Source organism: Cetorhinus maximus, chromosome 1, assembly GCF_964194155.1.
Source record: "Cetorhinus maximus chromosome 1, sCetMax3.hap1.1, whole genome shotgun sequence".
Classification (NCBI taxonomy): Eukaryota; Metazoa; Chordata; class Chondrichthyes; order Lamniformes; family Cetorhinidae; genus Cetorhinus; species Cetorhinus maximus.
Window position 1 is genome coordinate 146,107,017 of NC_135879.1, and position 21,936 is coordinate 146,128,952.

Below are 21,936 nucleotides of genomic sequence, written 5' to 3' on the forward strand. Positions count from 1 at the left end.
GACAATCACTGAGTTAAAGGGCTAAAACAAACTGCAGAATTAATATTAGAAGCAAATTGAACAATTGGATATTGCTAAGATACTTCAGATTTTCGTTATTGTAACTACTTAACTTCTGCAGATAGCTGAGCATTTTAACCTTTCAATCTAATTCCAACAACCTGAATTCTCACACATAAACACAGGGCGGAAAAATGAAAATAAAATGCTCTTGATCAGTTTGCATATTGTGAGTTTCATTTTTCTTTTAAAATCAAGGAATCAGGTGATTGTTTTAAGTACACATTAGCAATGAAACCCCCAATATGATATGCTACAGGATTGATAAATACATGACAAGTGAAATTTTTAACTAAAAACAAAAACCAGATCACCGTACATTTTGTTTTTAATCCTCTTGTACGTATTAATGCTTGTAAAAACTGTGCAAGTATAGATTGAAGCAAACATCACATAGAAAATCAATTGCGCAGATTAATTTTTTAAAAACAACTTACCGTTATTCAGACATTTTAAATTCCCTATGAATTTTACATATTCACATACAGGCGATTCTTTAGTGTCTATTGTTCCTCTTAGCATATGGCAACAGAATTCTAGCTGATTGTTTGCTATAAAAATAAAAAAATTGTGAAAATTCCAGCCTCAGTCTTATAGAAAAAGTAAAGAAAATTAGTGAAACTACCAACAGAAGCAAACAACTTTATAAAATCAAATTGCCTCTCCTGCAGGGTAAGTTTCATTTTTAAAATGGAAACATCCTCCACTTAATAGCCACTAGTGTATTTATTATAGCTTGTAACTATTTACATAACAGATTTTTCCAAAAAAGAAACAGAAAAGGTCTATTGTACAGGTATGTGGAAGGTGCTTCCATTTGAAGAATGAAGGTAATCTTACAAAGTTAGCAATCTAATTTTTTTCTTTATTACAACTTTCTAAACACACCACTGAGATTTTGAATCAATTCATGTCTTTAGAGAAGGGTAGTACTTTCAGGCAAAATAAAATCCCTGCATTCAAACTAAATATATTAAAATACAAATCTTGTTTAGTAGCAAGCTCCAAATAGAAGCATTTGGAGAAAAGTGAGAAATGCAGACATGCATCATATGACAATTTTATAGATGTTAGTTACATTAAACTACTCAAGATTGAAATAGAATTTAGACCTATCTCAACCGCCTCTCAATATTTCCTACAATGTTCTAGTCCACTAACAATTTGACTAGCATGGTTAGTGAATAGTCCACAAAAGTGAATGCTGCACATAAAATGAACAACAATCTAGTTGTGCAAATGGATACAGCAAATAAAATATGATTATTTGAGAAATAATAATTCTAGGTCATTCCGTAAAATAAGGTAATCATACTGATCTATTCTCATGCCAAATGAGGTACAGTTAATCAAAGACGATTGTTGGAAGTTCATTGTAATCTGGACTGAAAAGAAGACAAACCAGCAAAGTTGTTTTCCATGTTAGGAATTTAAGATCAAAGAACATAATAATGCAAAAGTGTGGGCATATTAGCCTGCAATAAAAATTGAATTTGAAATCCATGCAGGCTCCAAAGGAAGTCTAATGGGGACAGTCTTCCATTTTCCTTTCACAATGTGCCAAGCTTCCTAGTATACTATCTGACAACACACTAAACAATCCATGAATGCTACGGAGCTTTATTTCAAATCAAGATTTGAAAGAAGCACTGTCTTTATTCCAAAATCTGCAGTATATCAGAGAGCTTCATGCTGTTCCTACGGTACAACAATTTGCTCTAAAGTCTATTTGTGGCAGTGGTCTTAGAAGCAAAGTTGAGTGCTAAGCCATTGAATAAACCAACCAGAGAAGGGGTGTCAAATTTATCCTTCCAGTTTCTCTGACCCTTGTATGAAAGCATGTATATTTGACAATGGTGATGCAGGCATTTAATTGCATAGCCTAGAAATTATACAAAACAATAACCACCTTCAGAGTGCTCTTCAGAAAAAGAACATGGAAGCTCTGGAAACAAAATCAGTCAAATCACCATCCTCATTCTTCCATCCTGGTGACCTACATCCAAGAGGGTTGAAGGAGATGGATATAGAGATAGTGGATGCATTGATTGGTTATCTTTCAAAGTTCTATAGATTCTGGAAAGGTTCCTGCTGTTTGGAAAGTAGCAAATATAATGTAAATTATGTAAAAAGGGATGGAAAAAATGGAGAACTATAGACCTGTTAGTTTGCAGGCCTGAAGCCACTATTTTTTGCAATTTTGTATTTTTGCACTTTATTTCTGCTTTGTTCTTGATTTTAAGAAAACCTGTATTAAGACTGTATTGAATATATAAAGTTAGTTTTAAATCAAGGTCTATGAATTAAGGGTGATTGTGCTTTAAATCAAATAATTAATCAATAGTAATCAGTAGTGATATTAGTAAATTTGGACTTGTTTTCCCCAACTTTGTTTTTTTTAATGTTCGCAACTGGTATTCTGTCTTCCCTTTTCAAGCTAGATGTACTAAAATAAAAGTTGTTTTCGTTTAAGCAGAAATCATTATCTTACTGCGTGCGATGACCCTTGAACTACAAGCCAGGACAATAAGTAACCTTGTATGTGGGGTGGTCTACTATGGCATGAAATCAGGAGATGGAGTTTGACTGATGGACACACAACCTGATTGATGGCAGGTGAGACACACCATCAAAAGATGCGTAAACAACTTGAATATTTGAAGTCCGCAAAGCCTTGCCATGCCTGTGAGGAGAATTTGACAAGATCTCATGTTTACCAGACCCTTGTTTTGAGAAAGTCTGCATAGAAGCCTCGAGAGGCTGGAATCGAGCCAAAAATTGCACTTAAAAGGGCACAGTATCCAATGTTTGGAGCTGCAGCTGGAATGAATTAGTCAACCACTCAAGACTACGGGGGGAAAGGCCATCGACAGAGTGACTGACTGAAGTGTCCACCTCCGTACAAGGTTATTTGGAGACTTGGGCCAGGATTTTCCCACATGCCGACATGTAAAATGACGCACGGTGACGTCGGGCGAGCGTCCCGATGTCACCGCGTGCCATCGCAATATTTAGGTGGGTGGGTGCACGATGTCCTCGGATGCACGCCCACCAGTATTTAAACACCCAGTTAAAGCCCTTGAGGCAGCAACTGACTGCAATTTTTTGGGGCCCGTGCGATCTTCAGGTCGTCGCATGGGCGCAACGGGCAGGCGGGTAGGAGACATTTGTATAAACCTCATCCACAGGCGGGATAAGAGGGATGAGTGGGGTTGTGAATGGTATCTGTTAGATATTTAATTGCGAAAGTTACTGATACTTGCCTGTATGAGCTGGAATACTTCAAAACTCATAGCAGCTGCATGGACAGGAGTAACAACCTTCAGGTCAGGACTCTACAGTAAAGATCATTTTTGGGACCTGCAGGTTTCAGGAAGCCTTCCCTTAGCCTGGGAATGGGAGCTGTGCTCTCCACTGGAGGCATCTCCTCTGAGCAGGAAGGGAGGGCCAGAAGGGAGAGGAGGCCAGGAGTCCACATTCAGCATCCAGGGGAGCCGCCTTTGGGAGGAGAGGCGCAGGCACAAGGAGCGCAGGGCCAACAGGAAGTTCATGGTGGAAGGGGCTGCAGGAGACGCCACTATCCTGCTGCCAGGGTTTACAGGCGGCAAAGCAGTTACCCCACTATGTCTGAGATGCAGTGCCGAAAGAGGCTCCATCTCTCAAGGGAGACAGTCACCTCCAGTCAGATGATAGGCCCTGAGATCTGTGCCAACTGTGTGGGTGGGGACCCCATGCCAGTGGCGCTAAAGGTCACAGCTGCCCTCAACCTCTATGCCTCTGGCTCTTTCCAGGGGTCTTCGCGTAGTCTCCCAGTCAGCTGTCCACAGTTGTGTCAAGCAGGTGACAGATGCTCAGTTCAGGCGTGCATTGACTTTCATCCACTGCCACTGGGACGAGGCCAGCCAGACAGAGTGAGCCAGAGGCTTTGCAGCAATTGCTGGCTTACCCCGTGTCCAGGGTGCAATAGGCTGCACACATGTGGCCATCAAGGCACCAGCAGGTGAGCCCGGTGCCTTCGTCAACAGGAAGGGCTTCCACTCCATGAACGTGCAGATAGTGTGTGGTCACAGGATGCTGATTCTACAAGTCTGTGCAAGGTACCCAGGCAGCTCCCATGACGCCTACATCCTCAGACACTCCCAGGTGCCAGGGCTCCTCAGTGCTCCAGCCCGGCTGGATGGATGGCTGCTGGATGACAAGGGCTATCCCCTCAAAAGGTGGCTCATGATGCCTCTCCGCCATCCAAGAACAGAAGCTGAGCAGCGGTACAATAAGAGCCACCCTTCCACAAGGGCTGTGGTGGAGAGAACCATCGGTCTTCTCAAGATGCACTTCCGGTGCCTGGACCGTTCAGGGGGCGCACTCCAGTACCCCCCAGATCATGTGTCGCTGATAGTGGTTGCATGCTGCACTCTCCACAATCTGGCGCTGGAAAGGAGTGACGTGGTGGACAAAGAAGATGTAGACGCAGTTGCTCCAGATGCACATGATAAGTCCAGCAGTGAGTCCAAGGACGAGCACGCACAGGAGAACGCTGAGGGGTAGACACTGACTCCAGGGACGCAGGGACACCCAAGAGGATTTAATCCAAAGAACTTTCAGCTAGCACACCACAGATGGACCTTCAACACACGCTAGGACTGCAGGCTCCATACTCGATGCCTGAGTGCTATATCTGCCTGGAAAGGAACATTAACTAAGACCCTTGCAAATAAAGTTCAATGTCAAACAACTCACTCATGACATCATGGGTTCCCGTCCACCTGCAGAAGTAAGGAATCACCCTGAGCCATGATTACATATCAAAACTTAATGAGATTACAAAAGTAACTTCAGAAACCAAAGAGGTGTTGCACATCACACCAAGTCTTAAATGAACTAATATGGGGCAACATAAAAGCACCAGTGAGAAACCTGTGGTGTGCCTAATGTTCCTTAAATTTACGCTTACGGGTGCTACGTCTAGGTGCTGTCCCCTCGTTGGCACTGGCATCTGAGACAGCCTGCTCACTGTGCTGTCCAGCTGGCCTCAATGACCTTGGCGGCCGTGGAGCCTTTGATGACCCCGCCTGGGAGGGAGCGGCCAGTTCCACAGCTGGCATCTCCCCAGTCACCGCAGCCTCATCAGATGCCACAGTTACTGACAGAGGGGCGGAGGAGCTGCTGCCCTCATCTGGAGCGCCCTGAGAGGAGCCCACAGAGATGACAGGCAGCTGCTGCGCTGATGTGAAGTCACTTCAGACCTCCCTGCTCACCGTGGATGGATGGGCACCGAGCTGGGATACTTGGTGCCCAAACCATCTCCCACACGGGCAGCTGAGGTCAATGCCGCTGTGAAGGCTTGCAGGTCCGAGTCCTGATTGTTCTCCTGGAGGAGCCTCTCCACGAGGGTCGCCACTCTCTCCATGGAGGAAGCATGATGCTCGGCCATGAGGCTCATTGCATCGGTGATGCTCCGCGTGGACTCCTCCAGCACACATTGCCTCATGTATCTCCGCCAGATACTCCTGCATACCCTGCTGCACTTCCAGTGTTTGCTGCCTCACGGACGACTCCAGAGGCACATCATCAGCCACCGACTGAGCATGTTTCTGGTCCCCAGCAGTCATCCGACTGCCGGCGCCCTGGGCACTGTCTGTGTCTGCCCGCACCTCAAGCGAGTGTGAAGTGCCCTCACTGCCGTGCCCAGGGGCATGAGCCGAAGATCTAATTCCCACCAAGGTGCTAGTATCTGTGCTGGTGCCTGCCTGACAGAGCTGGTGTGACGCTGATGAGTCGATTTGTTCTGTGCCCTCAGGTGTTAGAGGTGGCCCCTCTGTTTCCTCCTCCCGGCCCTGCTCCGCTAATGCTTAAAGGAAGAACAAGGACATTTCACAGAATCACAGTGCAGAAGAGGACCTTCAGCCCATCGAGTCTGCACCAACACATAAGAAACACCTGACCTACCTACCTAATCCCATTTACCAGCACTTGGCCCATAGCCTTGTATGTTATGACATGCCAAGTGCTCATCCAGGTACTTTTTAAAGGATGTGAGGCAACCCACCTCCACCACCCTCCCAGGCAGTGCATTCCAAACCGTCACCACCCTCTGGGTAAAAAAGTTTTTCCTCACATCCCCCCTAAACCTCCTGCCCCTCACCTTGAACTTATGCCCCCTTGTGACTGATCCTTCAACTAAGGGAAACAGCTGCTCCCTATCCACCCTGTCCATGCCCCTCATAATCTTGTACACCTCGATCAGGTCGCTCCTCAGTCTTCTCTGCTCCAACAAAAACAACCCAAGTCTATCCAACCTCTCTTCATAACTTAAATGTTTCATCCCAGGCAACATCCTGGTGAATCTCCTCTGCACCCCCTCTAGTGCAATCACATCCTTCCTATAATTTGATTAGTTACAGTGCAGACAATGTCAACTTGCATGCCGCTCCCCCGGATCATCATGCACTCGTCCTGCCATTTTCAATGGTCAACCCATGTTGCAAATTTCAATCACTGAACGGTCAGCTGTGCCATGGCTGCTGGGACACACGTGGTGACTTCAGTGCTCGGCAAATATAACTCCCCATGGCACCCCAGCCTCACCACCACCGGTGGACCTGGTGGGCATGGCGCCTCTCTAGATCCATGGCCTGCTGTTCAAAAGGAGTCAGGGTGGCCAACTGAGCCTGGCCTCTGCCAGTCCGCATCCGCTTGGCAGAATTGTGTGCAGTCTTCTCCTGAAAAGGAGAGAAGAGCATTGATTAGACCAGCCCATACCTGGATTCCCATCGCATCCCTGCCAACCCAACTAGAGTGAGACATTGCAGTGCTCTAGTTCTTCGATACCCAGCAGCTGCCGCACACTCACGCAAAGAAGCCAGGGGTGACCCCCCCCTTGCCCAAATGCTGCCTCCATCACATGTGGCACCACAAGGAAGCACAAGCACGTGGAATGCAAAGGCCAGCAGATGAATTGGTGCCCCACCACCTGGAAGCTCCCTCTCAGCATGTTAGCATCCTGACTTTGACATGCTTCCCAGCACTATGCCTAGGTGCAGATCCTTGAGTTTCACCCCCATTCTATACTCTGGGTGTGTCACACATGATAAGGGTGCAGATCCCATCTCAGTTCAACCCTCTCAGGGTGAACTAGACATGGGAAATATCTACTGGCCCACCCAGTGAGGGATACATGCTGTGAAGGATTCAACGCTGTAACTGTACTTAGATTTGCTGGGGGAGTGGTGGGGGGGGAAAGAGTAACGGCTGCATTATGTGACCTCAGCCAACATGGTACTCATCCTTCCTGAGTGCAGGAGGTCATTTAATCTTTTTCGGCATTGGACCCATGTGCGTTGCACCACATCATGGGAGCTCATGCTCTCGGCCAGCTCCTCCCACCCGTTTGGTCAGATGGGGAGGCCTCTGCCTCCCATCCTTTGGAAGCAGGACCTCCCGCCGTGCTGCCACCTCCTCCAGGAGGGCAGCTAGGCACTCATCTGAGAACCGAGGGGCACACTGCCGTGCTGCCCTACCCTCCGGCCTGGCCTGCCCCGCTGCCCTACCCTCCGGCCTGGCCTGCTCCGCTGGCCTACCCTCTGGGCTTGCGTGCTCAACAGAAGCCCTCTGGTGAGCCCGTCTGCCAGCCACTGTGAGCAGCCTTGCAAAGGCTGACATCGGACCTGGCGATCTACACACGCCCACCCTTGACCGCCCATTCCCGCTATCCTCGGGAGTCAAGAAATGCGCTGGGCGGGCCTTAATTGGCCCACCCGTGTAAAATAGCAGTGCGGACCCGATCGCAGGCGGCGATCGGGTCCGCGCCTGCTCAGCCCACCCAACATGGGGAAAATTCTCCCCTTGGTGATGTATGAACCAAGAGGTATTTCACCATTTTGGGGAGCTGTCTTGAGCGGACCAATTTGGGGTTAACATTTGTAATATAGTGTGTACTTGTATGTAGTTGTAATCTAGTATGTATAATATGTATGCAAAGTTATCTTTCTTCCTTTCTTTCAATATATATATAAATACACACACAACGTGTTTTTCCCTTCCTCTTTTTCTTTTTAATAAAGTTACCTTTCTTTCATTTTCTTTTAATCATTAATAATCATTTAATAATTGTCTAATAAAGATTACTGTTTTCATACATTGCTTGGTATTGAGTCACTCATTAATGTTTGACCAGAGTACAGTCCGAACTTAAGTGTGACTCCACAAGGGACTCACACCCTTAAAAGTTTGACGTCAGTAGTAATGAAAATGTTAGAATCTATTATAAAGGATATGGTAACTGGACACTTAGAAAATAATGATATGATTGGACAGAGTCAACATGGATTTATGAAAAGGAAATCATATTTGACAAACCTGTTGGAGTTTTTTGAGGATGTTACCTGTAGCATAAAGGAGAATCGGTGGATGTGGTGTATTTGGATTTTCAGAAGGCTTTTGATAAGGTCCCACATAGGAGGTTAGGAAATAAAATTAGAGCACATAGGATTGGGGTAATATACTGATATGGCTTGAGGATTGATTAAGAGAAAGAAAACAGAGCAGGAATAAACAGGTCAATCTCGGTGGCAGCCTGTTACTAGTGGGGTACCACAAAGATCAGTGCTGAGGCCACAGCTGTTCACAATCTATATGAATGATTTGAATATGGGGACCAAATGTAATATTTCCAAATTTGCTGATAACAAGGTGGGAATGTAAATTGTGAGGAGGATGAAAGGAAGCTTCAAGGGGATTTTGACAGGCTAAGGGAGTGGTAAATGGAACATAATGTGAATAAGTGTGAAGTTACCCACTTTGATAGAAAAAACGAAAAGGTAGAATATTTCTTAATGGTGAGAGGTTGGAAAGTGTTGATGTACAAAGGAACCTGGCTTGTCCTTGTTCAAGAGTCATTAAAAGCTAGCATGCAGGTGCAGCACGCAATTAGGTGGCAAATAGTATGTTGGCCTTCATCACAAGGGGATTTGAGTACAGGAATAAAGGTGTCTTTCTGCAATTCTATAGAGCCTTAGTCAGACTGCACCAAGAATATTATGTACAGTTTTGGTCTCCTTATCCAAGGAAGGATATACTTGCCATAGAAGGAGTGCAACGGAGGCTTATCAGACTCATCCCTGGGATGGTGGGATTGTCTTATGAGGAGAGATTGAGGAAACTGGGTCTGTATCCTCTAGGGTTTTGAAGAATGAGAGGTCATCTCATGGAAACGTACAAAATTCTTACAGGGAGTGACAGGGTTGATGTGTATAGAATGTTTCCCCTGACTGTTTTGTTTAGAACCAGGGGACACAGTTTCAGAATAAGGGGCAAGGCATTTAATATTGAGAAGAGGAGGAATCTCCACTTCTTCACTCAGAGGGGATGAATCTTTAGAATTCTCTACCCCAGATTTCTCTGGAAGCTCAATCACTGAGCATGTTCAAGACAGAAATTGATAGATTTCTGGATACTGATCACATTAATGATATCCCTTGGGGATAGAGGGGAAAAATGGTGTTGAGGCAGATGATCAGCCATGGTCTGTTTGAATGGCGAAGCAAGCTTGACGGGCCAAATGGCCAACTCCTGTTCCTATTTCCTATGTTCTTACGATGACTTACAGGCTGAAAAATCAACAAAGGCTTTAAAAAGGTACAAAACTACAAAATGTTCTGCAAAGAAACAGTTAAGACATACGTAATTTTTTAAAAAGTGATAAACTTAATTATAACTTTTACCTATTTGCACAAACAGCAAAGACCATCATTAACAACTTGAGGGAAAGAACTAAACTGTGGCCAACCAATGGTTTTCTATAGGTAACAGAGAAGGGAAAACGCCAAGGGTGGAATTTCACTGCCCCCATCATGGCGGGGTCGGGGCCATAAAATGCAGTGAGCCGTACAAAAGTCCATCGACTTAAGCGGGATCGTATATGGTGATCTAAGGACTGCAAAACTTCTGAATGAGTGCGTGACCCAGTTGTTTTTTGCATTAGATTGCACAGTGTTACTTTGTACTTGAAGATGAACAAATGAGGAAGGTCTTTAGGTCTACAGTTTCTTTGTTATTTGATCAAATGTGACAATGAAAAATATAAATTTTGTAGATGCTCTATTGAGTAAGAATTTGTGGCTTTCTGTGTAGAATGTTCCAACTGAATTGTTCAAATACGAAGTTGTACATAATCTTAATTCTGGGATGGGGGAAAAGTGAGAGAATGAATTTTGGTTTCATATCATTGAACAAAGTTACTCCATTCCAAAGCTTCTTTTAACATCACTATCTCAAAAGCATGATTTTAAAGCAAATAAACTATGTTTTAAAGCAACAAATAATTTGTAATATTTACTTTAAATAAAGCTCTTAGGGGTCATCCATCATTATTATCTTTTTCACAAGAGTACAGAACACTTTTGATCGCTTCATCTGATAAAAGTGTGCCAAATAAAATGAAATATCTGCAATGGCACACACAGAATAAGTTTTCTTAGCCTTCTGAGTACTCAGTATACATATGAAATACTATAAATGAGCCCTTACTCATTAGAGAAATTCCTCATACTATGAACGAGGGTCTTCCATACACAGACACTCGTGAAGCAAGCCTCAAATTTTGTATTCTTCCACTTTAAGCTAAGTCTCTGCTTGCACAGCTCATGAGTAGATTAAAAATTCTGCATGCTGCTCAAGGACACATTGCTGTGTATACTGTGGCTCATCCAATACTCAATGTTTTGTACCACCACCCGGGTTGAATTTCTACTCCACTGCACTTTCCCAATTGGTGTGGCTATCCATTGAAAAAAGAACATTCAAATTTTGGATGTTTTTCAAGACACTAAACACCTTCCAGGTTTTAATGTACTGCTTTCTTTTTTGGCTGGTTGTCAATGCAGATGCACTCCCCATTCTCCATTGAAATTAAGACATTTCTTAATAAAACACTGACATATTTTACCAATGATTTCAGCGAGTTCTGAAACCTTTTCTATTATGGGAATTTGAGAAAGTTGTTTGGCCTTCAGCAAATCACTGCATCTCCATTATTTAATCTCTCAAGGGAAATTTTTGCACAAATACTTTTGCAAACCTAAACTTCAAATTATTAAACCATTCCAACATTCCCACTGTTCAGCCCTCACTTACTGACCTCTATACCCTGCATTTCTCCCTCCAAATTGTTAAATGAACCATCATGTTTTTTTGATTTGATTTCAATCTATACTTTTTGTATGGACACAAACAAAATAACTAGTACAACTTTGAATAGTTCTGGAATAAATATTTTAAACCACATAATAGTACTCATAGCCCTAGAATGCCAATGGAAAGATGTAGATTAAGCCACTCTGTGTTGAAGCAGGGAGGATACAGTCTACTCATGATAAAAATCTCAATTTGATTATTACGTATGAAGATAATTAAAGGATTTTATAGGGTGGATAAGGACAAATTATTTGTTTTCGGACTCAATGTTAACTCTGTTTCTCTCTCCACAGATGCTGCCAGACCTGCTGAATTTTTCCAGCATTTTCTGTTTTTATTTTATAACTATTTGTTCTGGATGGGAACTCCAAACAATGAGGGCATAGTCTTAAAATTAGAGCTAGGCCCTTCAGGGATAAGATGAGAAGGCATTTCTTCACACAAAGTGAAATGGAATTCCGGAACTATATCCTTAAAAATATATTGAGATGAGATCAACTGAAAGTTTCAAAACTGAGATTGATAGATTTTTATTAAGTAAGATTAAGAGATATAGAACCAAGAAATGTAAATTGAGTTGGGATACAGGTCATTCGTGACCTATTTGAATGGCAGAACAGACTACAAGGGCTGAATGGTCTACTCCTGTTCCTAATTGAATGTTTTTTATGCATTTAATACATTTGAACATCAATAATTTTAATTAAGCAACATAAGATTAAACACAATGAATTATCAAATAATTTAATTTAACTGCCTTTGAATTAAGAATAAAGTGCATTGAGAACCATTTCAGGAGTTAAAAGCAATCCAAAATTTGTATGAAAACTAGTTATAATTAACAAGAAATATAGGCAGACATTTTGGGGTAAGTGTAAAAACAGACGTTAAGTGGATGCTGTACTAATAAGACATGTCTGTCAGCTGTAGGTGTGGAGTTTGCTGGTGAGTCCTCTAAGATTTCCCAGTAGATAGTATACTACAGCACTCAATCACTTTAGGTGAAGTCCTCAGAAAATTTCTGGAAAAGTTGTTGACAGAGTATTAGTGAAATCATGACAAAGTGTACCAGAAAGTCTGCCATCTGTTTCAATAGTTCTCTTCAAGATGGTGAATAATGTTAAAGGCAGGCTAAGTTGGCATTGCAAAGCAACAACACATTTTGGCCACTTTAGAGGCTCTTTACTGCTAAAAGTATCTGGGAAAATACTCCCGTAGTGTAGGGGTTACATGAGATTTTGGAACCAGATAGAACACAATTTCAGAAAATGCACTAAAGGTGATCAAGTAGTGCTTCTGTTGGATCGAGCCTTAGATCCTTTGTGGAGTACTGTGTTCAGTTTCTATTGGAGTGGATGCAGCACAGATTCAACAGAATGATACTAAAGCTAAAGGGTTTAGATTTAAGGGAAGGCTACATAAACTAGTATTTCTTTGAATGTAAAAGGTTGAGTGGTGAACTAAAATGATAAAAAGTATTCTATATTGTAGACAAAAAGAAATTATTTCCTCTGGTAGAATATATTAATCTTAAAATTAGAGCCAAGCCATTCAGGAGTGATATCTCGAAGCACTGTTTCACATAAAAGGTAAGAAGCATCCGGAAACTCTTTCCTCCAAAAGGTTGTAGATTCTGGGTCAATTGAAACATTCAAACCTGACATTGATGGTTTTTGTTAGGTAAGGTTTTCAAGGGATATGGAGCAAAGACAGGCAAATGAGATTGAAAAACAGATCAGATTGAAGGGCGAAACAGGCTTAAGGGGCTGAATGGCCTCCCCTGTGTCTATGTTCCCTAAAATGTTTTCTTCCAGGTCCTATACAATGAACCCAAGGATCCAGTTGATAGGATGCCAGTTATGTATTGCCCACATCCAGTAGATTGCTAGGACATCTAACATAAATTTTATTAAAAACTATGGGCAATGATTAATCCAGAATCAAGTAGCTAGCATAGGGAGACTGTGCTATTAATTTTTACTATTTGTACACACGATAAACCACTACTTTGAAGTTCTAACCTTTAGAAGCCCCATGATCATGCCTAAGAGCCATTTTCAATTTGTACTTGAAAGTGGTTTCATTCAAAGACCACAAGATCTGAATGGGTCAAGAGCCACGTCTTAAACCTGACAAATTACTTGCTATAAAGTCTTTGATTTCACTTGACATCATGTTATCAAAACAACACTTGGGCTTCCAAACATGGAATTTCTCAGCAATGAATCTTTACAAATGTGAGACAGGGCGATTGTCAATGTGATGTTTTTAATTATTAAACTCTTGACTCGATTGCTTTGTGGTTTAGTTGCAGCACTGACTTAGGGAGAATGTTACATATATTTTAACCATCCTTTGATCCAGGATGACAGTCATTTGAAGAAGGAACCTTCTAGTTTTAAACCAAATAACTCATATATCTGACCTTGGGGGAAAAAAGGGAACAAAGTCCTTACGGCCAGAATCTCCAGGTCAGCTTGCAGGGGCGGGCCCCGCTCACCAATGCGTAGAATGACGTGCCGAGCGTGCGACCTGACGTTGCCGCGCGCCATTCCGATCTTCAGTTCGGTGGGCGCACACCAGAGTCGGTTGCGCACACACCAAACTGTCAAAGACCTATTAAGACCATTTAAAAACTTATTAAAATGATTAACAGAGCTGCCCGTCAAACCTTAAGGTTGGCAGGCAGGCGAAGAGCCCAGGCGGACTTCGCATTTATCATGAAACCTCGTCCACAGGCGGGATGAGGTTTCATAAAGGATTTATAAATCAAATAAATTTTTTCATTAAAATTCATTGACACGTCCCAGCTCATGTGACAGTGTCACATGGGGGAACATCTGAAAATTTTTTTTCTTTATTTAAATTTTTAATAATGAACTTAAACTCCCTGAGGCAGTTCCGTGCCTCAGGTAGATTTCTGCGCTCTTTCGTGCACACCTGCAAAAGAGTGCAGGCCCCGACTCAGCCTCCTCCCCCCGACTGCACAGTAAGTGCTCAGCGCTTCCGGGTGCGTGTCACGCTGGGCGGGCCTTAATTGGTCCGCCCACATAAAATGGCGACGTGCAGCCAATCGCGATCGGCTGTGTGCCCACCCGCGCTCACTCCTGCTCAGCTCCCCCAACAGGGAGAAAATTCTCCCCTACATTTCCAAATTATAGCATTTAAGGTCATTCCAAAAATAGTTTGTTAAAGAAAGTTTGTCAATATCTGGACCAAGTAGAAAAATGTTCTGAATTTCTATCAAAATTGAAACCATCCCTGTGAATAAAGCAAGAAACTGTACATCCGGCACTGCAATGTCTAAAGCCATAATTGAAATCAAAGACAAAGCATAGATAACACCATGCTTTAATATTCCTAAGGACTGTAACTTCAGTAGTCATAACAGCTCCATTTCTGAAAGAAGATTCTTCATAAATTGGAAAGGAACATTTGAGGAAATTAAGGCTAGCCCAACGTTAAACACAAGCAGCAGCGCTGAGCGCTGCCTGTGTGGTTGGGGGAGGGGGCGGGGGCGGCAAGTAGGCCGAGCGCGAACTTCATGCATGCGCGTGAGTGAGCGCTGCATAATCTCCCTGGCACGGAGCTGCCTCAGGGAGATGAAGAGATATATAAAAAGATAAAGACAATAAAAATGTAATAAAACATGACTTAGTCACATGAGTGGGGACGTGTTATTAATGAAAAATTAAAATTTTTATTTTATTTTTATTTGCTTTTGGTAACCTCATCCCGCCCGTGGATGAGGTTTCCAAAAAAATCCTTTCGCCTAATTGATAACTTAACCTTTTAATTGTCGGCAGGCGTGCTGCCAGCTCCAGTGTGCACCCGCCGACTATCGCACGACTGCACATTGACGTTGGCACGCTCGGACGACATCCACGCGTGTCATTTCATGCTCGAGCAGTTCGGGTGCGCGCCCGCCCACCGAGCGAAAGTTTCTGCCCTGTTCTTGAATATTTATTTCTCCTGTGGTTTGGATATCTACATTACATTAGACTATAGGAATGAGAGACCTTAATATCAGCCCCAACATCTATGTAGTGCCTTGCAAATTCCAATCTCTAGTCTTACCTGAAACATCACTGAATGCTATGTTAAAAACTCAAAATGCAGCTACATCTGCTGGAAGAGTCGATGGCTTTTTTCTCCCTTCTTTTCCCCAAAACTGCAGCAATTAATTTGGTGAAATATGCAGAACAAAATTATTCGTTTCTCAACTTGATGGTTGGCTTTGAATTCAATACTGATTAGAAAAACGCCATTGTAAGACTATTGCAAGATAGCATTACCAAATTAATTATTTCTATTGCACTCCGGACCTTTATTTTGCACAACTACTTTCTCTCACCTCCAAATTCTTCCAAGCTCCTCCCTAGACAGTTTATATAGCAATTGCAGTGTAAGATGAAACCTGCTGGTTCTCTACAGCAGAGCCTCATAAAACTTCACTCAGACAGGTTGCAATACAGAGAATACGAACATACGAATTAGGATGAACAGAATCAGACAATGCTAATTGTTTGAATGCATCTCAAGAGCTGATTGAAAGAATAAGGGAAAGTTTAATTTCCTCATTTTATCCTTGTACAAAGCTCAACAAAACTTTGTATTTTTTTCTCTTAAAAAATGATAATGCAAATTCTAATGATACAAGTTAGCAAATGTGAACAAAGTGACAAAAAAAATTGAATCCTAGGTAAATAACCAAACATTGTTCAAGTAATTGCATGTCTGGTGGCCCAGAAACCCGTAACAATCACTTGGTTGGTATGGTATGTATGGTAAGTTAGATCATTCTGATTATCTGGGTGATGGTGGTGGTGGGGGTGGCGGGGGTGGGGTGTGTGTGTGTGTGTGTGTGTGTGTGCAAGGAAATCATTTGGCATCTCTGGTTTTAAGGCAATAGGTTCAGGGACTTGGACAAAACAGCTTACTACAGCTGAGTTTCTGTACTAAAAAAAAACCTGTATTGAAGTCCAAGGTATTCTGGCAAATTATACTGACCAGACAATCAATAGCAAGCCAGTGAATTCAGGATTGATGTTCTACTTATGGTAGGCACAGTAGTCATTTTCAATAGAATTAATCCCATACATATCTCAGCATTCTTACAAGTGAATATTATGCTAGGTAGTAAAATGACTTCAAGGTACCAGAAGATGACTCAGTCTTTTGATGAGTCTAGAATGCTGAGCTAGGTACTCTGTCACCATGGTACATACCCACTGGGCTTCTCATTGCTGCAGTCATGAGCCTAAATTTCTCTTCCTCTTGCCAGCATCTCCAATTAGATTCTCTGGGATGATATGCCATGTCCAAAAACCGGCAATAAAATTCCAGTGCTGGTTAGGAAACCTTTGTGCTGAAATTCTTAATTCTGAGTGTTTCAAGGTAAGCATTCATGGCAGTGGAATCTTCTCTCTTTTCTTTTGTTAGAACCTCTGTAACAAGTACCTCTGAGAGGTAGTAGACTCGTAAACATAAATGTATTCCTTATAAAGATCATGGGTGTTCCTAATGGTAATATAGAGCAAAGCATTATATTTGTCCATACAAACAAGTAAAATCTATCAAAGTTGTTTATAGGTAGTTGAATATGCAATAAGTAGTACAATATTTCAACTACTATCTGCAAGGCTGAAGAGAAGTAACAGTCAATGGCTTTTATGCAGCATTTATATAGGATGGGCACTGACTGCAGAAGGCACAAAAAGGCATGCAAGATTTTTCAATCTTCACATGTGCAGACCTTACCCCTTGAGGGTCTGTGTGTGGAAGACCTGAACTGAAGGAGAAACATAGATTTGATTATATAATATTTAGTTCATCTTGAAAAGCAATACAAATGATGAAATACCCATAAAGAACAATTCACTATTTCTGAACAAATTAATGTTCTTTCATTATCAACTTAGTGCAGGTATTTCATGAACAACTGACACTCTACTGCATAAAGTATGTGTCATTCAATTAAATCATTCCTCAACTGTGTGTGTAAACAGCATACATTCTCAGAAAGATAATATTACAGAAACATGAGAAGACCATTTGAAAAACATAATCTGTTACAAACAAAATTTTAAATCAAAGAACTTAATGTTTTTGAAATGTAACATCTCTTTTGTCACACCTACATTTTTTAAGAATTATGCTCATTAAAAAGCCAAATGCAGAACACTAGAGCATTCTTAATTTTTTAATTTTAGCACAGAAATAATTATCTGCCACATGTGAAACCCAAAAGCTAAAGCTATTTTATAGTTGAATTTACAATCATTGTACAAAAATCCTAATTTTAAACAAAACTGCCAAGATATTTTTCAAGATGCCAATACCAGTTTGACAATCTTCACCCAGGTTCAAGCTAAAAACAGATTTCAGTATTACTACAGAACTAGCTTCTAGATCACCGGTATTTTTTAAAAAATCTATATTAAACAAATGGCAAGCAGTTTAGATAGGCGTATTTTAAACGCTAAAAATCAAAAAATTATATTATAAATTAAACTTACAGTTTAAATAATCTGGGATCAAAGAACTGTTTTCCAATATTTGAGCAGAAAGGAATTTATAAACGTCCGAATATTCCACCTCTGGCAGAAAATTCAATAAATTTTGATCCAGAAGATCAGACTAAGAAGAGAAAATGAGACACAATAAAAAAATAATCTGCACAATGTTAAAATTCAAAACCCTTTGAAACACATAGGCCAAAAAATTGGACAGGATCCAAAATTGGGCATGCAGGTATCGCAATGCATAATTCACCACACTCATTAAATCTAATACAGGCAGCACGCCAACTTTGTGCTGCCTGCTGATTTGCATGATAGTTATGTGCAGCCAACATTAAATGCATTGCTGAATGGCTGTATGGCTTGGCAGGGGACATAGTTCATGCAAGGTTAGCACTTAAAGCTAGCCTTTTAATTACCCTATTCAAGTTGAGAAGAGAGGTCCTTCATACTAATGTCTCTGTAGTGCTTTATAAAATCCAAACTCTTTAATCTTACATTAAATATTACTTAATCTCATGCTAAAAATAATCCATGGTTCGAAATTGCAACTAGGACTGCTAGAAGGGAGCTACAGCTTTCCATCCCTTCCTTTCCTTGCAGCAATTGATTTGGTGAAACATGCACAAAAATTACGTTTTTTCTCCCAAACTGAATAGGGTCAATAAATTTTTGATGGCTGGGTTTGAATTCAATACTGATTAGAAAAATGTAATTGACAAAACCCTTACAAGAAAGGACACCTTCTGACAGACTATGTGAAGGCGGTGGGGGAGAAAATAGTCAAGGCAATAAGTACCAGGTGGCTAGCCCCAACGACCTGGATACATTGCTGCGAGAAATTCAGTAACCTCATGAATGGTCAGGGTCGATGAATTCATCTTCAAATGCCAGATTTTTTCTTTATTCTTTCATGGAATGTGGGCATCGCTGGCAAAGCCAGTACTTGTTGCCCATCACCAATTACCCTTGAACTGAGCGGCTTGCTAGGCCATGTCGAAGGGTAGTTAAGAGTCAACCATATTGTTGTGGGTTTGGAGTCACATGAAGGTCAGACCGGGTAAGGATGGCAGATTTCCTTCCCTAAAGGGTATTTTTACAACAATCAATGATAGTTTCATGGCATCATTACTAGCTTTATATTCCAGATTTATGAATTGATTTTAAATTCTGCCAGTTGCTGTGATGGGATTTGAAGCCATGTCGCCAGAGCATTAGGCTAGGTCTCTGGATTATTAGTCCAGTAACATTCCAACTACACCATCAGCTCCCCAGAGCAATATCCCAACAACTGCACCACTAGCCTCACACACTGCTCAATGACCAATACACTCACGTACCAGTAATCTCTATCAGTGACGACTCAAATGTTACACTCAGAGTTTCACTGCATCCTCACATACTTGGCATTGCTACAAGCCTTAAACCCACGGCTCATTGCTTATGCACATTTCGATCTGTTCAATCATGGCAGCCACACCACCCAAACATATTGTACCACACTCACTAGTACACAAGACGGCACATAACCAGAGGCAGCAACATCTAAACGGCAGGGTACAGGTACAGCTGCATGTCCTAGCCCTGATGGTGGAAGACAGAAGTTGCCAACATTGGTGTGCCAATTGCCAGCTAAGGCTAGCAGCAGGGCTGAAACCATTGGAAATATCAGTAACTTCATATCCAAACCCCCTTCTCACATCTCACTTCCCCTCATCCCACAATCTCATCTGGTTTACAAGCTGCAGATGGTGTAAACATGCACCTCTTGCTTCCCCCTAACCCCTCCTCTCACCACAACCCCATGGGCAGAATTTTCATCTCAGTGGGTGGGTGAGCACCCAACCCGCTTGAGCGTGAAATGACGCACGATGACGTCGGGCGAGCGTCCCGACATCAACGCGCAGTCGTGCGATAGTTCGGTCGGCAGGCGCGCATGGGAATCGGGCTTTAAGGTATCAATTAACTTACATTTTTCGCTGCCTGTCCAACCTTATGGCTGGAGGGCAGGCAAAAAAGCCAAGCGGCCTTTGCATTTTTTTGGAAACCTCATCCACGGGCGGGTTGAGGTTTCCAACATCAAACAAAAATAAAATAATTTTTTTTAAATTTCACTTATTCATGTGACAGAGTCACAGACAGCTCTATGCCTCAGGGAGGTTTTCAAGTACTCACTCATGCGCATGCGCGAAGTCCCCCCTCACCCTCCTCCGCTGCCCGCACAGGCAGTGCTGAGTGATGCCGATTACATGAAATCCCGGTCCGGCCCCGATAGCAGGCGACGGTCGGCTTCCCGACTGCCCCTTGCTGAGCCTGCCTGACAAGGGCAAAATTCTGCCCTATATTTGTCTTTCTCCTTTCAGATAACCAAGAATTATAAGCTGGCCTAGCAATGGTGGAGGAGAAGCAACCTAAAGAGCAAATAAACAGTGAAGAAGAAGAAATACCATTGCTCATTCTCGCAATCTCAGTAACCAGCTCAGATGCTGCCACTGCGTGTGAGGATAGACCAGAGGCAGGATCTGCATGTGGTGAGACACAGGGCACCAGTGGTCTGTAGCTATGACAACAGAGAAGGATAGCACAGGTGCCAACTCACCAGGGGGCAACGTTTCGCACAAAATCTGCTGCAAAAGACTCAGGTAAGGATTTTGATGGGGCAGTCTACTGAAGAGGGCCAATGGGTATGTACAATTAAATGCTTGGCAGATTGGCATGCCTGCCAGAAAGCTGGCAGCCACTGTCAAGAAATATGGAGGAATCCAGCACCAACTTGGCACAGGGCAATGTGAAGAGTTTAGAGCCAATGCTTTCCAACTTGAAACTTGTGGTCAACTTAATTAGGACACTTGCAGACTCAACCATGATGCAGGGTGTCGATGTCTCAACTTCCATTGCAGTACAAGCAGAGGGCATACAATATCTGGATATTGCCATACAAACTCAAACTGCTCTCAAGGTCAGACTGCTGCCATGCTAACTCAGACTGCTGCTGTCTTGGCTGTGGTTACCAGTGTTCAAAGGGGTTTTCAGGATGTCACAGAAGTCCAACAATCTGTCCTCCAACAGATTACTAGGATTGCTGAGGTGCCACCCAAGGGAAGTAGCAGCAGCACTGTGGTGCCAAAAGCTGTTGTGTTTTCTCAGGCTTACAGCATTCATTCTTCCACCACCATCACTCCGCTGGTGCACTCTCTGTTGCCAATCAGCCAATCAGCCCTGACTGCTGCCGCCCATACCTGAGATCATGCAGTCTGAAGCCAGGTCTTCTGGAGCCAGAGCTGCTTAAGGTCATCCTGAAAAACTGGCTGCAGTCTCCCCCATTGAAAGTCAGCAGTTTTCCACCAGCCATGCTGCAGCAGTCTACTGTAGGTAGAACTGCAAAGGAGCATTGGGCAGGCAAATGCACACAGAAGAGATGCAACTAAGGATTGCACAAGAGTGATTAATTGACATCTGTATGCAATATGGCATTGTTTGATTTATAAATTTGATTTAGAATGTTTATTTTGTGGTGGTTTTTATTTCTGCATTGTGACTGTAATAGTCAGTAATAGAGGGAAATTAAGGTGTTACATTGTTGGTGGAAGGCAAATTTGGACTGGTCCTGCAGTCAGATACGTTGCTCACAAGCAGGCCAGACAGAAACGAACTGTGTTGATTGTCTTCTCCCTTCTATCTTTTTAGTTGATTGTTGTATAGATGGTGGCAAGGGCTGTGCCCTCATGATGAAGAGGTTGTGCAGCATGTAGCAGACCAAGACGAATTTTTACACATACTCTGCTCAGTACTGCAGAGCTCCTCCAGAACAGTCCAGACAGCAGGAACATTGTTCAAGCACTGCAAAATCTGCTCTATCACAATTTGTGTGGCAGCTTGGCTTTCGTTATATGCATGCTGCTCACATATGCGCCAGTCATAAAGCCATGTATTTGTGCATAGTCCTTTTGCCCAGTAGCCACTCTCTGGCTTGTTGTGGTGGTTCAAATACAAGTGGCACCTCAGACTGCTACAGAATGAAGGCATCATGAGTGCTGCCTGGATACCTGATATTGACCTGCATGATACGTTGTGTATGGTCACACTCCAGCTAGACATTGAATGAATGGAATCTCTTTCAGTTGTGATAAATCTTAGAGTTGACATGCAGAGCCCACAAAATGAC

The 21,936-nt window shown here is 42.6% G+C and overlaps 1 protein-coding gene across 2 annotated transcripts in view; it reads right to left on the reverse strand.

The window, feature by feature from the left end:
• The window catches only part of clocka (clock circadian regulator a), a 136,052-nt gene that overhangs the window by 61,905 nt on the left and 52,211 nt on the right, over positions 1-21,936 (reverse strand). For both annotated transcript variants that reach the window (XR_013577488.1, XM_078548002.1), the window contains exons 7-8: positions 17,769-17,889; positions 498-611 (exon numbers count right to left, since the gene is read on the reverse strand). Coding sequence is in view for 1 of the 2 variants with exons in the window: in XM_078548002.1 (XP_078404128.1) it covers positions 498-611; positions 17,769-17,889 (235 nt within the window). In the remaining variant the exon portion in view is untranslated. The remainder of the gene's footprint in view (positions 1-497; positions 612-17,768; positions 17,890-21,936) is intronic.